Source organism: Rhinatrema bivittatum, chromosome 8 (assembly GCF_901001135.1).
Source record: "Rhinatrema bivittatum chromosome 8, aRhiBiv1.1, whole genome shotgun sequence".
Classification (NCBI taxonomy): Eukaryota; Metazoa; Chordata; class Amphibia; order Gymnophiona; family Rhinatrematidae; genus Rhinatrema; species Rhinatrema bivittatum.
This window is the reverse complement of record NC_042622.1, coordinates 74,936,339-74,954,122: the sequence shown is the minus strand read 5'-3', so window position 1 is coordinate 74,954,122 and position 17,784 is coordinate 74,936,339. Positions and strand designations below refer to the sequence as shown.

Genomic DNA, 17,784 nt, shown 5'->3' with positions numbered 1-17,784 from the left:
CTGTTTGATGTATTTTCTACCTGCAGTTCTAATGTAAACCGGTATGTTGTGTCCACTAATACCGGTATAAAAAAAAAAAAAAGCGTTAAATAAATTTGCATGTTGCGAGCGCTATTAGTTTTGGGGGGGTTGGCCACGCGTTTTTGACGCGCTATTACCCCTTACTGAATAAGGGGTAAAGCCAGCACGTCGAAAACGCACATCCAAACGTGGGTTAACAGTGCACTCCGCCAGAGCGCACTGTACTGTATCGGCCTATGAGACAAGTACTGAAAGAAAAAAAAAAAAGCCTTTCTATATTAAAAAGCTGTGAATTGTTTCTGCTTGATCCCTGCTGTTACAGTAATTAGTGCTGATGTCCTGTTTGGTAACTCTGAAACAGCATGGCAAGGAATGCATCCTTAAACGATACAGACAATTACGCTGCATTTAGTCAGCTTTCTCATGTCAATCCTGTAAAGTGCGTCCGCGGTTTCCCCGTTCCTAACCCGCTTTCAACTCACTTTCCGGCCGCGTTAACTCTTCCTGCGATCCCCAATCCCCTTTAACCTACTCTTACCGCGTCCTTAAATCCCCGGGCAACCCCTTCCGCACGCGGCATGTATATTGCATGTAAACGATCGAATTAGCTATTCCCTACCATCCAGTACCGCGTGCCCCGACTATCGCTTTTTTACCCTGCCGTTTTGCCACGCGTTTAACCTAACTTACCGCCTACCCTTACCCCGCGTTAGAGGCAGGGGTAAGGGTAGGCGGCAAACTTTCCCCCAGCCCCCGCTCACCTGCCCTGGCCGCGTCCATGGGTGCTGGTCTCCGGGGCAGCCCCAGTCCTCTCCCCTCCTCCCGAAGCAACAAAAGCGAAAAAAAAAAAAAAAAAAATCGAAAAAAAAAAGTTGCAAGACAGAGAGGGGAGAGAGGACGGGCGCGAAAAGCAGCCTTGCTCCGGGAGGAGGGGAGAGGGGACTGGCAGTGTAAAGTGACGAAGCGACTTACTTTTTTTGCAGCCCCCCTCCGGAGACGGACATCGGCGAGGACGACCGCGGCTCCCTGCCTCCAGCTGCCCGCGAAGATAGACACCTGCACGGGCAAAAGTGGCCCCTGTTCGTGCAATTGGGCCGCTCAAGACATGACGTCACGACGTTTATTTATTTATTTATTTAAAGCCTTTTCTATACCATCATTAAGGTGGGTACCGTCACAACGGTTTACATAAAGGCACATAAAAGTAATGGCATCACGGCATGTGACGTCATGCCTTGAGCGGCCCAATTGCACGAACAGGGGCCGCTTTCGCCCGTGCAGGTGTCTATCTTCGCGGGCAGCTGGAGGCAGGGAGCCGCGGTCGTCCTCGCCGATGTCCATCTCCGAAGGGGGGCTGCAAAAAAAGTAAGTCGCTTCGTCACTTTACACTGCCAGTCCTCTCTCCCCTCCTCCCGGAGCAAGGCTGCTTTTCGAGTCTTGCCTCAGGAGGAGGGGAGAGGGGATTGGCAGTCCCGAGCATAGGATTGCCCGTCCTCTCTCCCGTGCAACTTTTTTTTTTCGCTTTTGTTGCTTCGGGAGGAGGGGAGAGAGGGCTGACAATCCCGAGCGTCGGAGAACTGTCCACTTCCTGGTACCTGTCATTTCAAATGACATTTGAAAGGACAGATACCAGCGTGTCCGTGGAGCGTTAGGCCCGCGCACCCAGGGTATTGTATAGGCGCTGTATAGCGCTCTATACAGTAAAACGGGTTGCGCGGGCCTACCGCTTCTCGGACGCTTCTTAGAGGCAGTTTATATTAGCAAGCTATTTACATACCGGATCAAGCGGTAGGTGAGCTGCACTGTGCGTGCGGCAACCGCGGGTGCGCCGGACACTAACGCAGCTCTTCCTACCGCTCATTACTGGATTGACCTGACTATAAGCAAAGGCAGGAGAATAAAACTAAGTTTGTACAATCTCATAATCGTAAACATTATTGGAAATAGAGTAAATAGTAAAATAATGAGTGTACTTAAAAGAATAAAATGGTGAAGCCAGGAAGTGAAACAAAGACAGACAGGGAGGCAGAAGCAGAGGCAGGAAAAGGCAGGCATGTCATTGTGTGTCACCACTAATGAAAGGGACAGAAAACGAAGAATTTTGTGACGTGAAGGTGGCAGTATTAAGGAGTGAGTGACACACCCAGTAAGCATAAAAGACAGTAACAAAGACCAGAAAATTGAAGAGCTAGTATGCCGCTAAACTGAACACAGGCCTGTACATGAACGCCTTCCCAGCGCTGCCCTTGTGCAGTGACTTCTTCGCCTGTCTGGACAGTCTTTTCAAGAAAGTACACTGCCACCGATCCGTACATATATGCATATTTAGCTTTGCTTTTATATGCTTTTTCTACTTGAATTCTTTTATAAATCTGTCTTATTATTATTGCCAAGAGAAAATATAATCAGCTTTCTATATCATTACTCTTTCCAAATATTACTGCTATTTATATAGAAATATATTAATAGGAGAGGAAAAGGGGGAGAGTAGATGAATGTGTGATCGATTCTTATAAATCGACACATTAGTAACTAAGTGCTCACACCGGAACACCTCAGCACAGCTTTAGACTTGGGCAAAGGATCCAGGGGATCCTTTGACTCTTGCATACTACAGATGCCATGCTCGTCCATTTATTACAGCATCCTGTCTCAGACATTGGCCAGTCTGAGTCACAAGTACTCAGCACATCTCAAGTAGACCTATTTCTTTTTACTCACTGCCAGGAATAGCAATAGTTTTATTTAGTCTACCTGGCTAACAAGGTTTCATGGACTTTTCCTTCAGGTACTAGTCCAAACCTCTTAAATCCCACTATTCTAGTCGCATTTGGCCATATCATCTGGCAACAGATTCCACAGCTTGGTAGTGTGCTAAGTGAAATTGTACTTTCTATAATTTGTTTTAAATCTGTTGAGAGTACCCTTTTAGTATTATTTGAAAGGGAAAAAAAAAAACTGTACTTTATTCACCCATTCCACCCCACTCATGATTTTATAAGCTTTTATTATGTCCCTTCTCAGCCATCTCTTTTCCAAGCTGAAGAGCCCTAGGTTGCATAGCCTCTCGTCATAGGGAAACATTCCAGACATTTTTGTTCCTCTTCTGCACCTTTCCTAGTTACACCATGTCTTTTTTGAGATGGGGCAACCAGAAAAGCATACAATACACAAAATGGGGGTAATTCCATGGATTGATAGAGGCAATATGATATTTTCCATTTTATTCTCCATTCCTTTTGGATCATTCACAACATTTGATTTGCTTTTTTGACTACTGTTGCACACAAAGCTGAGGATTTCAATGTATTGTCCACAAGGACTCCAAGGTCATTTTCCTGGGTAGTAACTCCCAATTCAGAACCCAACATTGTGCACTAAAGTTGGAATTATATCTTACTTGGCACTATTCCACATTAAATTTCAATTGCCATAAAATACCACATTTCTTAGTCTCACAAGGTCCTTCTGCAGTTCCTCACAAATAGCTGCTGTTTTAACTTTGAATGATTTGGTGTCATCTGCAAATGTGATAACTTCATTTGTTCCCTTTTCCAGATCATTTACGAATATGTTAAACAGCATAGGTCTCAGTACTGATCCTTGTGGTATTCCACTAACAACCTTTCCCCATTTGGAAAACTGACCATTTAGTTCTATTCTGTTTCCTATCTCAGCCAGTTACCAATACGCACTAAGACACTGCCTCCTAACTCATGAATTTATTTCCAAAGCAATCTCTCATGAGGACGTTGTCAAATGTCTTCTGAAAATCCAAATGCACTATAATCAACCGGCTCACCTTTATCTACATGCTTATTTACAACATCAAAAACAATATGTAAGCTAGATAAGGCAAGACTTCTCTTTGACAAAACCATGTTGATTTTTTGCACCTTAATTCATGTACAGTAGTGATTTTGTTTTTAAGAATAGCCTCTATTGTTTTGCCTGGCATTGGTGTGAGAGACTCGCTGGTCTATAGCTTCCCCAGATCATACCTAAAGCCCTTTTTTTAAAATTGTGATCACGGCCTTCCAGGTATGCTGAGGCAGCTAGACATGCTCTGACTTAGCTCCCGCTGCAATCCTTCCATTTTGCCTGTTTTTCTGCTGCATCCGACATTCTGGATAGAAGATGCGCCTGTAAAAGAAAAGGGAAAGTAATCCCTTCCATCATTACGGGCCAGTAAGGATGCAAAAAATACAAATAAGGAAAAGGCATGGGCCTGTTCTGCCGACAGGCTGTAGGTCGATGACGTGGCGGATGGCGACTCAGCCTTGGACGAGCAGATGTTGGTAGTGACCCCGGATCTACAGGTAGGATCAATGCAATTTTGCGATATGATAGAGAGTTTTGCTGAGCGAATCTTGAATAAGCTAGATTCCTGACAGAATATTGTGCTCGAGAAAGTGGCTAGTTTAATGAGTAGCATGTAGGAGCAGTCCGAGCACATGAATGTGCAAGGTGGCCGTATTGCTGATTTAGAGATGACTACTGCCTCGACCATGGCTAAAGTTAACAAACTCGGCAGAAATTATACAGCCATCCTAGAAAAACTTGACGACCTCGAGAATCGCTCAAAGCACTGAAATATTTGGGTCCTGGGTGTCCCTGAGAAGGCAGACACAAACAACGCTGTTATCTTTTTTTCTAAATGGCTTCCGAGTTTATTAGGCCTCAGTGGGAGAGATGGATTGCTGAAATTGGACAGAGTGCATCATGCCCTGGCCTCTCCGCCAACTCAAGTGGGGCAGCCACAGGCAATTATAATAAAATTACACAATTTCACAGATAAACATGTGGTTCTAAATGATTTATCCTGCAAAGCTGCACATTTTTTGTAATGGCCAGTCGGAAACCATGAAAACTGTGCAGGCAGATCAGCAATGGCTGAATAACCACCACGTGCAGAACGGACCAATGGCCCGATTACAGGTGACTAAAATATTCATATTCTTGGAATTATCTGAATCTTGGTGAAAGGAAAGGTTAGAGTTGTTTTGGAAGGCAATATTTTTTCTACGGTTCTTGGATGTCAATCTCTGCAATTTACTGTTAAAATAGTGTTGCTCCTAGTTGAAGTGCTTTCTATTGCTATAAATGAAGACTACATTCTCATTTGCAAGACTGACACTTTCATTGTTGCATCAAGCCAACAGCTGTTTAAGTCTCTATACCATATTGGTATTTCATTTTAACCTAATGCAATTTTTGCTGGTGGAATGATTGCAAAAATCAAATTTTTTGTTGCCCTAATGCCATTATCTTTTTATTTTTGTGTTATGGGGTGAAACATTCGGCCTTTGTCAGGGTTTCTAGTAGAGGGAAGACATCTTATGCGTGCTACAAGCACTAGCTTTGGCTGCAGTGACAAGCTTGTTAAGGATTGGTTTTCAAGAGACAAGATAACTATGTTCAGCATCGGCTAGCACAAAAAGTTTGGCTAAGGACTTTTTAGTCAAATTTTCATTTATTATGACATTTAAACATTTTTGTACTAAGAATTGAGTCACTGAGTTTTTTGATAATTTGATATTTTTGTATATTGATTTCATTTTATTGTATATGTATTAATAAAACATGCTTTATTTTTTCATTAGTGTTCTGCAATAGTAACATTTATTTTTTTTATGAATTTTTGAACACTTTTTCTTGTTTGCCTGTTTTTCACTATATATTAAAGTGAAAAAAAAGGCAAACAAGGAAAACAAAGTGTTCAAAAATTCATAAAGAAAATAAATGTTACTATTTTTTTTTTTAAACCTGCGTTCAGCCTTACCTGGCTGAGTAAAAAAAAGACGGTCTATAGCTGTGGGGGGAGAGGGCAAATATAGTCACCGCTGCACTCAGTTTCCTGCACCCACTGCTTTTCAGCCGCTTAAGCAGCTAAGTCTACACCGGCTGAAAAACCAGCTACCAAACCATCTCTGGAATTCTCAACTGTGGGAGGGACCTTTTGGTATCACTGCAGGAGAGCAGGGTTAATGTAATATCCTTAATTCTCCTTTTTCAAAATGAAGCAATCCCAATAGGGAGATGCACATCCATCTGCAGGAAATGAAGAATACTAGCAGGCTGATGTCAATGCAAGGGTATGTATACTGTGACATCAGTTTGTTCCGTCTCCATCTGCTGGTAGAGGTGCATAACCCACTTGTTCTGGATTCATCTGACTGGACGCTAAGAAACATGTGGGTATTCCAGACAGGTTTGTAGAGTGGTTCCTGGCTATGTATAAAACGCCTAGAGCGAGACTGATGGTAACCTTTCTTCCTTTTTTAAGATTGGACGGGGAACCAGGAAGGGTTGCCCGTTGTCTCCTTTTTAAATTTGGCCATCGAACCCTTGGCCAGGGCGATTTGGCTGAACCCAGATATTCAAGATGTTCATTTGGGGCAGGGAAGGGTTCATAAAGTGTCTTTATATGCTGATGATGTGCTGGTATATCTCACAGTGCCAAGGGTGTCGGGTCCTTCACTGTTGGCACTTCCACAGAATTTTGGGGTCTTTCAAGGTAACAAACTAATTTTGATAAGTCAGAACTATATCCTTTTAGGTCTAAAATGCCATTTCCAGACAGTTTTTCTGTCTTCCGAAAGGTGGAGAATGGTTTTAAGTATTTGGGAATTTCTGTCATTAACAATATCAAAGATTTATATTTTAAAAATTACAGCCTTGTCCTGAATACAATTAGGCAAGATTTGACTGATTAAGAACTTATCTGTTTCATGGGTGGGAAGAATCAATTTGCTTAAAATGAGTGTTCGACCCAAGTTATTGTATTTGTTCCAACACCTTCCTTGTACTGTGCCTGCTAGGGTATTTGTAAAAGTGCATAGATTGATTGCTAAGTTTATCTGGAGGCAACAGAGAGGGAGGATAACACTGGGTAAGTTGTAGCTTCCCAAACTGCAGGGGTGAATGGCTCTTCCTAATTTACTCATATACTATTGGGCAGCTAGATTAGTGGGTATGCATGACTGGTTAAATGGGGGGGATATATCTTGGCTGTCTCTGGAGAGGTCCAAGAAAACAAACCGGTAACCGATCCAATATGGCTAGCAGCAAAAAGACAAGGTGGAATCGGTAAAAATGGACTTTATTGAACCTTGACCTTGGGCAAGGTTCAATAAAGTCCATTTTTACCGATTCCATCTTGTTGTCTTTTTGTCTCTGGAGAGGGACAGGCTGAATTAGTCAATCTTGCCATGCTTCCATTTCTTGCTTCTGCCTCACCTTTGAGATGTAAAATTTGTAGGTCTAGCCCAATTCTTGGCCATACTTTGCTGGTTTGGAATCAAGTGTAGAATTTTTAGGAATGGATAGAGAAACCCTTTCATCCATTGTACCGCTATATGAAAATCCTGTTTTGGCGAGTTGCACTTTTTCACCTATGTTTAAGGATTGGCTGGACAAGGGTTTGGTTTTCATTTCTCAGCTGTGGGAGGATGATGTTTTCAATGGGATTTTTCAAGTTTAAAAGTCAATTTAAGCTTGATAACATTTTGCGAGCTTCCTTTTTTCAAATGTGGAGTGCTCTTGTAAAACATTTTTAATATAGAAGGCCCCTATATCATCTAACCAGGGTAAAGAAATATCCGAGTAATCCAGGGGATTGCAATGGTGTATAATGGAGAAATTACTTACCTGATAATTTCGTTTTCCTTAGTGTAGACAGATGGACTCAGGACCAATGGGTATTGTGCTCTCCTGATAGCAGATAGGAGATGGAGTCAGATTTCAAAGCTGACATCAGCCTACATATATCCATGCAGCATGCTTAGCTCTTCAGTATTCTCTTCGAAAAGCCAGTGTGGATATATGTTGCTTAATACTTTATTATCCTTGAGTATACTTGGATTATATATATTAGAACTTTTTGTCACTGGAGACCGCCGGTGCACTGAAACAAACGCAGACACCTAAGTAACGCGGGTGTCTTAAAATAGAGGTAGGCTGTGGCTTACCTGTACAGTCTCGAGATTTGATATCCGAGGTTTTCTATTTCTGGAGCAGTCGTGGGCCGATGTTGAGTCCATCTGCCTAGGCTCTCTCTGAGTTGCATCTGTCGCTGCTCGACGCCCTCACTCCGCCCTCTTTACTTCTATGGCGACTCCCTCTGGGTCTGATGGATGGTTAGCTGCCGCGGCGTCTTCTTGCCGTCTCTCTCCGGCGTCCCCGGACCGGCACAACACTGTGGATCCGCCATGTTCCTGATGACATAGGGCACGCGCGCACTCCAACTGATGTACCAGCAAGGGCGCGAACCTCGGGGGCGTCCCCTGAGATGACGTCATCCGCTTCCAATATAAAAGGTCTCAGGGGTTACCAGAGGTACCCGCTCCTCGGGGGCCCTCGCTCTCTTTTCTTTATTTCAGATTGCAGATAGGAAACGGTATTCGCTCCTCAAGGACCCATGTTCCTGAACACTCTGAAGATTCTCTACTGCCTGGAAGCTATTGCAGATACAGACATTTGTGAGTTACCATCGCTCTCTCAAAGCTTTCCCTGGAACCAGGTACTCGCTCCTCGAGGGCCTAACCCTTTCCAGCTGCTGAGCTTCCTAAAGACCTTATGTGAGTTTTGTCATCCAGTTCTGGCTATGAACACAAGCATACCTGTCTACTCACTATCTATAGTTTCTCTACAGCTCAGCAACCCTGGGATCGCTGTTCCAGTACCTTAGGGACTTCAGCCCTGCCGGGCATATCAGCTCACTACTGCCACCTCTGGTGGTTCTACTACTCTATCTAATAAAAGAATTATCTGTGTCTGTCTCCGTACCCAAGCCTAGCCGGTGGTCCCTCTCAGGATCCTCCTGGGTGTGCAGTCATCTGCCATCGGCCCAAGGATCCACCTATCTACATTCCCCTACAGCTGAGTGCCCTCTCCAAGCACTCCGCTGGTAACTGATTGCTACTCCTTCTCCATCAGGAGTCTTCAGCAACAGATTCATAACAGATTGCTACTCCCCAGTCTAAACCCTAACAGATTGTTTACTACTCCCTCTACAGGAGCTGAGCATATCAGATTGCTAACTCCTCCTTCCACAGGAGAAGATTCATTACAGATTGCTAACTCCTCCCTTCCTCAGGAGCTGATTCATAACACTCTGCTGAGATAATCCGCTGAGATGTTGTCTTTTCCCATGATGTGGGAGGCCGAAATCCCTTGCAGGTTTGTTTCTGCCTACTCCATGAGAGGGTCTATTTCCAGAGTCACCTGCTGGCTCTTGGTTCCTCCCTGTTGTGTTGTCCGACATGACCGACAGACTCGCCTCGGAGTCTGTGGCTGAATCGCAGGCAGGCTAGTCTGACCGCTCGAGCTTCCAGGCAGTTTATGTTCCATTCCACCTCTTCTTTGTTCTATTGTCCCTGGGCTGTTAGTTCCTGACAGTGGGTTCCCCACCCTCGCAGACTCACATCCGTGGTGAGCAAGATCCACTTCAGTGTGGATCGATTTACGCCTCTGCTTAGGTGTTCTTCCTGTAGCCACCATTGAAGCTGATGCCGAACCTCTGTCGGTAGCTGGAGGGGAATTGAGTAGTTCTGGGACACTGGATTCCATCATGACAATAGGGAGCATTGTAGTGGTTGCATATGGACCCTTGCCCACGGAACAACTTCCAGAGTTGAGGTCATGAGGCCGAGGACTTGAAGGTAGTCCCATACCTTGGGGCAAGCAGAGTTCAACAGGTTTTGCAATTAACCCATCAGTTTCCTTCTCCTTGGAGGGGGAAGGCAGACCTTGTCCTGCTTGGTATCGAACTGGACTCCCAGGCATTCTAGTGACTGGGAGGGCTGTAGGCAGCTCTTGGCTGTGTTCACAACCCACCCGAGCTCTTGTAATAGGTTCTTGACTCTGGTGGTCGCATGGTGACTCACCTCCGGAGACTTTGCCCTGATCAGCCAATCATCTAAGTAAGGATGTACCAAGACTCCTCCTTTCCTCAGTTCTGCCGCTACTACCACCATAATTTTGGTGAAGGTTCTGGGAGAGATAGCTAGTCCGAAGGGTAGCGCTCGAAATTGGTAATGATTGCCCAGTATCGCAAAGCGCAGGAAGAGCTGGTGGTCCTGATGGACCGGGATATGAAGGTAGGCTTCGGATAGGTCCAGGGAGATTAAGAATTCTCCCGGTTGTACCACCATTATAACGGAGCGTAGAGTTTCCATGCGGAAGTGTGGTACCTTCAGGTAACGATTGACGGCCTTGAGGTTCAGGATGGGCCAGAATGTTCCTTCTTTCTTGGGAACGATAAAATAGATGGAATAGTGGCCAGTATTTTGTTGAGACGTGGGCACCAGAGCTATTGCCTTCAGGCTGAGTAGTCTTGCTAGTGTGGATTCCACTGCCAGTCTCTTGGAGTGGGAGTGATACGGTGAACTCATAAATTTGTCTGGGGGGATACTTTGGAATTCCAGGGAATACCCCTCTCGAATGATAGTTAGGACCCCCTTGTCCGATGTTACCTCGACCCATCTTTGGTAAAAAGAGGGTAAGTCTGCCCCCTATGTCTTCTTCCTGTGGATGGGTCTGCATATTCTCATTGTGGGGTATGGCTGGAGCCTGCCCCTCAGCTTGCTCCTCTCTTAATGTGCTTGATCTGAAAGGACTGAGACCTTCCTGAAGAACGAGGTGCTTGGGACTGTGTGTTCTTTAAGGTTGTAAAACGCTGCAATCCTCTACCCTTGGTTCTTCTAGGGGAGGAGAGCTGATATGTTCTTTTGTTCCTGTCTTCAGGTAATCGGTGTACTGGGGATTCGCCCCATTTGTTGGCTAACTTCTCCAGTTCACTCCAGAACAGGAGAGATCCTTTAAAAGGCATTTTTGTGAGGTTCGCTGTGGAAGTCGTGTCAGTCGACCAATTTCGAAGCCATAATTGTCTTCTGGCCGCCAATTCGGCGGCGACACCCCTGGATGATGTGCGCATGAGGTCTGTGGTAGCATCAGTGAGAAAGGAGACTGCAGGTTCCATCGCTTCTCTGGGCGTGGTAGCATCTCTGGAGAGGATCAAACAGGAACGTGCCACCAAGGCGCAGCAGGAGGCAATGTCTAGCGTCACTGCTGAAACATCAAAGGACTGCTTAAGGATGGCTTCCAGCCTTCTGTCTTGGGTGTCCTTCAGTGCCGCTCCTCCCTTCACAGGGATCGTGGTGCGTTTTGAGACAGCACAGATCATAGCATCCACTTTATGGAAGTGTAGAAGCTCCTTGGCCATGGGCTCCAGTGGATATAGGGCTTCTAGTGCCCATCCCCCTTTAAAACTGGCCTCTGGAGCATTCCATTTCAGGTCAATCAGTTGCTTGATGGGCTCCAACATAGGAAAATAGCATGAGGCTTTATAGAGGTACACCAACATGGGATTCTTTTTCGGTTCCAATGTGGGTTCCGTGCTTGGGAGACCCAGTGTCTTCATGGTTTGGGACACGAGGGCTGGCAATTCGTCCTTGTGGAAGAATCGGAGCATGGTCCTGTATGGCTCCATCCCTGGGGTGATTTCCCCTTCTTCCAGGGAGTTGGTTTCCTCATCTGAGGTGTCTGGATCCCCATCCGGGATGCTCTTGGTTAGGAGAGGCATATCTCGAGAGCCTCGGGAGGTGCTGGGAAGGGCTTGTGCTTCCAGCAGAATTTGAGGCAAGTGGACAAGCGGGGCGGATTGTGCCGGGACTAAGGTTTGCAGCCCTTTGAAAAATTCCACCCAGGAGAAGATTCCTGGGTCCATGTTGATACCAGGAGGGATTGTAGTGGAAGCCCCAGAGGAACTTCCTTGTGGGGGCACAGAGTTGGACATAGTTAGGTCAGGGGTGCCATCATCAGTGGTTCCGGATCCCACTCCTGGCTGTGGGAGGTCTTGATTTGGTTCTCCCTGGTTCTGTTCGCACTGCTGGCATAGGAGGGATTCTAAATCAGGCTGTGCAGCTCTCTGGTGGCAGGCTGGGCAAAGGAAGGGTCCCTTGGCCTTCTTGGATGGAGGTGCCCTTGTTTGTGCGCATGTAGGGCTTAAAAAACTCATCCGTGCGAGAGTTGTGTGCGTCAAGAGCGCAGACGTTATATGCAGCATGTGCGCACAAGCTGTGCGTGCAGGTGGCGGGCTTTGTGCGCGTGGCACAGTTGTGCATGCAGTTAAGCGTGTATCCCTACGGACGCGCTCAAGTTAGGCGCCTTGGGCTTCTGGCCTGCTCCACGTGTACCGATGGAGAGAGGGTAAGATGGGAGCCAACGAACCCAGCGACCCCCCCCCCCCCCCCCCCCCCGGAGGGTCTCCACGTGTGTGGACACTTGCACCAGATCGAGGCCTAGCAAGATGTAGGCTGCTCAACCCAATTTAAACCTCGAAGGAAGGTCGGTACTGTTGTTCGAGCCTTGGAGACGGGAGACTTAGAAGAAAAGGTTACCTTACCTGGTTTCGGCACTTACCGGTCACATGCCGGGCAGTCTCCAGCTGCGGGGGGAGAGGGAAATAGCTTCACCGCCATGCTCGAATCTGCACCTGCTGCCTTTCAGTCACCCTGGGGGCTACGTCCATGTAGGGAATCGGCCGGCGGACTAAGGCTCACCTCTGAGGGATATCGAATTGACCTCAGGAAAGTCTTAACTGTGGGAGGGACAGTTAGGTTTCACCGCAGGAGAAGCGGGGCTCTCTTCTTAAAGGTAAATTTTCTTTCTTCTTTCTTGTAAATGTTACACTGTTCTCTTTTGGATAGTGTCTGCATCTGCTATGGGAGATGGAGCAATACTGAAGAGCTAAGCATGCTGCACGGATATATGTAGGCCGTCGTCAGCTTTGAAATCTGACTCAGTCTCCCAATAGAGCACAATACCCATTGGTCCTGAGTCCATCTGGCTATATGCTAGGAAAGGGTATTTTTACAGGGAAATTTGGAGTAACCACTGCACTCCGATCGAGAAACGGAATGAAGATTTAGGCATACAACAATGCTAAAGCCCAGAAACACATGGTGTGCCAAAAACCATATATCAATCTATACAAAGAGAACAGAACCTATAGTTGAACTACTACACAAGACTGTACCGCACACTGGGATACTATGCTAACTTTCTTCCTGGAGCTAGTCCTTTGTGCTGGCGAGAGTGTGGGAACAGGGGTTCTTATATTTGTATGAGGTGGTTCTGCCCATTTGTGAGCCAATTTTGGTTGCAGGTGGCACAGGAGATAGCTGATATATTAGGCATTCTAGTGCACATTAAACCTTTGTTGAGTCTGTTGGATCAGTGGAATGGTTCATTAATACCACAAAAATATCGTAAGCTGATGATCCAGATGCTACTGGCCGCTAGATTCACCACTACTACTTTCTGGAAGTTTAGCCCAAACATGGATCATTGGAGAGCCCAAGTGCGTACTGTGGCTGACCTGGAGAGGCTCCATTATGGTTTAAAGGGCAGTCCTTTAAGTATAATGTGGTCTGGGATTTATATCATCAGTATTATTTTCAACCTATCCCTATGTCTGCTTAAAGAAGTATTGAAATATATATGCCCTGTGCGATATGTCCTTACCCGTGTCAAAGATCTGTGATTCCTGTTTGACTCTGTATTGTCAGTATCAATATCTGCTTGATTTGAGAAGTTGTGTATTCATATTCTGTATGCCTAAAAATCTGTTAAAAAGTTTTAAAAAATTGTGATCACATTGGCCACTCTCCAGTCTTCAGGTACTGTGGTTGCTTTATTAAATGATAGGTTACAGATTACTAGCAACAGGTTTGCAATTTCATATTTCAGTTCTTTTAGAACTCTGGGGTGGATGGATGCCATCAGGTATTGGTGATGTGTTACTCTTGATTTATTACATCCTCCATTAGCACAGTCATTTGTTTTAGCTGCTTAGAATCATCACTATTAAGCATCTTTTTAGATATGTTCCCAAAATCTTCCTCAGTAAAGACTGAAGCAAAGAATTCATTCAGTTTTTCTACCATTTCCATAGTAACATAAAAGAAAATGACAACAGAAAAAGACCAGATGGACTATCCACTCTGCCCAGAAAGTTTATAATGGTAATAACTGCCGTTCTGTGCAGGTTACTCACAAGTCTTATGTTAAGGGGAGCAATATGTACAATCTAAATCAAGCACCCGTCAAACCCATTATAAAATTGTTTTTACAGGGTGAGCAGCCTTCATGTTAATTTAGGCAATGCTGCTTGAAAATGCTTTGCTTTTTGGACTTGGCCGTGGAAGCAGTCCTGTGTTGTATCCCTAATCTCTGCATATCAGTATTCCAGATTGTAAAAGTCAGGGACTAGCATTGATTGTGATCTGAATCTAATTCCTCTTTTTATCCCTGCCATCGAAACAGAGAGTGATGCTGCAGTTGCATAACAATCATCAGGCTAACTGGTTCAGGGTAGTAACTGCCGCTCCATGAAGGATATCCCCATGCACCCTTTTCTTCATTCCCAACCTCTAGTCTTTAGCAACCCACAGTGCTCATCTCATCCCATGCCCTTTTGAATTTTACATTTTTGGTCCTCACCACCTCTTCTGGAAGGGCTTTCCAGGAATCCACCACCCTCTCTGTGAAGAAGTATTTCCTGATGCTGGTTCTGAGTTTATCCCCTCTGGAGTTTCATTTCATAACTCCTAGTTCTACAGTTTCCTTTACAATGCAAAAGGATCAAAGATCATTAAAACCTTTCAGGTATTTGAAGGTCTGTATCATATTACCCCTGTACCTCCTCTCTTCCTGGGCATTCATATTTAGATCCTTCAAGCCTCTCAAATCAGACCCCACACCATTTTGGTGGCCCTTCTTGGACTGCCTTTGTCCTGTCCTTATCCTTTTCCCTTGTCAACCCTGAGCATATGTTTTACTCAGACATCGTGTAGCCCAACTGACTCCTTCACAGGCTTTTTACTTTGAATGTACTTGAAAATGTTTACTTATTGATTTTTACCTCCATGGCAAGCTTCTTCTAAAATTCTCTCTTGGCAGGTCTTAATATTGTTTTATATCTAAAACTTGCAAAATATATACAAGCAGCCACCTCTATAATACACTCATCAATCAAAAGGAAAAAGAGATGCAAACAATTGATAGATTGTTTGGTGCAAAAATTGTAATATCAGATTTGTGGAACCAATCTTAATGCTCCTTGCCTTGCAATGGGCTGCGAGAATCTTCAATGTGCACGCATTCATATCATATCAGTTTATGATTGTAAGAAAATCTCCACTGCCAATTTGGTTTATATCTATATATACATTCCATAATCAGATACTTATCTTCAATGAGTGCTTCAAGAACCAGTGAAACTTCAAGATTCCACTCATAAAACTACTTATAGATCTACATTGTAGATAAGTATCCGTTTATAGAGTACATATAGATATAAATTAACTAAGCAAGTAAAGAGTTTTTAATATATACAAACTGATATATGATATGAATGAGTGCATGCTAAAGATGCTTGCAGCCCATTGTGAGGCAAGACGCATCAAGCTCGTTTTGCACAAACAATGTTTTATATCAGGTTTGTGGAACCAATTTCTCAATAATTTGAACCTTTTCCCATCTTTGTTTGATGATTGTATTTAAACTTACCAGAGCTTATGCTCTTGTCTATTTTCTTCATTTGGATCTGCTTTCCATTTTTTGAATGATGCCCTTTTGGCTTTAACTGCTTCTTTCATGTCACCATTAAACCATGCTGGCAGGAATACAGAACCAAAAAAGCAAAGTTGTTCATAGTCTTAAAATGTACTATTCAGCTACTCCTATATACTTAACCACTATACTAGTTAAGGCTCCTATTTGAGTCATAAAGAGCAACAATATAGGCAGATTAGCAGACCCAGACAGTTCTCTTCTATTAAGTCATAAGGCAGGTCAACCAATTATGTAAAGGGGCAGAAAGGAAGTAACTGAAAAAACAGTAATGGTTGGACACTGAAAACAGGATGGCACCACGTACCATGGTGTTTATCTATACAGTAAGGACATAAAATAATATCCGATTTAAAAAGTGAAGGGGCACAATTATTTAATCCTAAATCCCCCCCAAAAAAACCCTCTTTAATACATAAAACTTGACAGCTGTTCTGATATTTATATGCCCAAAAAAGTCCTATGAATAAAATCACTTTTCGGAACAGAAAATTTTAGTTGCTCTTATTTGATGTCCAGGGCTCATGAAAACAATTGATAACAACCTAGAGTAAAGCAACATCTGAAACTAGACGCTTTATCTCACTCTGCTCCAGAAGAATGCTCCTGTCTCACCCTCTGGGAGAAACTCACTCCCTGCCCCAGATCCTGTGCTAGGCTCATTCCCTCCCTAAGGATCCTGCTCTTGCCTAACCCTGCACCCCACTTCTCATACCCTAACCATATACACACAATGCTGGGTTCCATATGGAGACTCATCAACTAGGAAAATGATCTTGGAGCCATTGTGGCCAAGACGTTGAAACCCTCAGTTCAGTATGTTGGCAGCAATTTTAAAAAGTAAATAGAATATTATGAACTATTCAGAAAAAAATGGAGAATAATAGCAAGGATATCATAATTCATCTATGGCACCATGAGTGTGCAGTTCTGGTTCACTCATCTAAAAAAAATAGCAAAACTAGAAAAGCGATAGAGAAAGGCAACAAAAATGATAAAGGGTTGAACAGCTCCCTTGTGAAGGGAGGTTAAACCAGTCTGGGTTCTTCAGCTTGGAGAAGAGATGACAGAGGGGATATAATAAAGTTGTATAAGACCATGAGTGGTTTGAAACAAGTAGGGAAAAATATTTTCCCTTTCAAATAGTGGACAGGAGGAAACTCCGTTAAACCAACTAGTGGCAGATTTAAAACAAATCTGAAAAAGTTTTGTTTAGTCAGTGCACAATTAAACTATGCCACTTCCTGAGGGTGGATGTGATCAACATTAATAATATAGCTTGGTTTAAAATAAGGTTTGGATAAGTTTCTGAAGGCCAGGACTATTAACATTTATTAGCTAGACAGGCACAGTGGTACTGACCTAGACTGACCACTGTCAGAGACAGGATGCTGGGCTTGATGGACCATTGGTCTGATCCAGCATAGTACTTATGTTCTTATGCCCTAACGCAAATCCCTGCTTCTGTCTTATCTCCACCCAGTGCACACAACACTCCCTATTCCAGGTTCCCGCTCCTAGCTCTCCCACCCTCTGCCCGTGCCCCACGATTCTGCTCCTTTCTACCCCGCAACTTGCCAGGGAGTTTGCCCCCACAGCTGCGTCTGGAAGATCAAAGATCAGTCAATTCTGCCTCACCAAAGTTACTGTGAAAGGGTCCTTGGCTGAAAACCCAGTTAAATAGATTTTGCAAGAATCATCATTATCAATCCTTCTAAGTCTATTTGTCTGCACTCGGCATCAGAGCAGAGAATGACAGACCAACCCAGCCCAAAGCCTCAGAAGTACCAACGAAATCCATCGCCACCCCAGAACCCGCTCCATCTTTAACAGTTCCCTACCAGTGCCGTAATAACAGTCCCTCTCGGCCTTTCACCGTACCTGAGATGCCCGGGTCAGGCCACAGCCTGTGACCTGTCCCTGCCGGATCTGACATAGGATATTCCGCGGACGGCGGCCTTGGCCGCCTTCAAAAAGACCGAATCCGGACAGTGCCGCCATAGCTGCTCTGATCCGACAAACAGGAAGTAGCGAGAAAGGAGGAAACGGACACAAGACCAGAACCGGAACCACTCAGTAGGGAAAGGAAGAAGTCAGATTGCACCCGGAATCAAAGAAAGAGAAAGG

At 44.6% G+C, this 17,784-nt stretch overlaps 1 protein-coding gene across 3 annotated transcripts in view; it reads right to left on the bottom strand.

Annotated features, from left to right (window-relative positions):
• Positions 1 to 17,755, bottom strand: part of TRPC4AP (transient receptor potential cation channel subfamily C member 4 associated protein) — a 156,081-nt gene extending 138,326 nt beyond the window's left edge. For 2 of the 3 annotated variants that reach the window (XM_029610932.1, XM_029610933.1), the window contains exon 1: positions 17,539 to 17,754. In XM_029610932.1, the coding sequence (XP_029466792.1) occupies positions 17,539 to 17,658 (120 nt within the window). In that variant the 5' untranslated portion in view covers positions 17,659 to 17,754. Of the gene's footprint in view, positions 1 to 17,538 lie in introns of all 3 variants that reach the window. The other variant, XM_029610934.1, reaches the window with a different exon arrangement.
• Between the last annotated feature and the right edge of the window lie 29 nt (positions 17,756 to 17,784).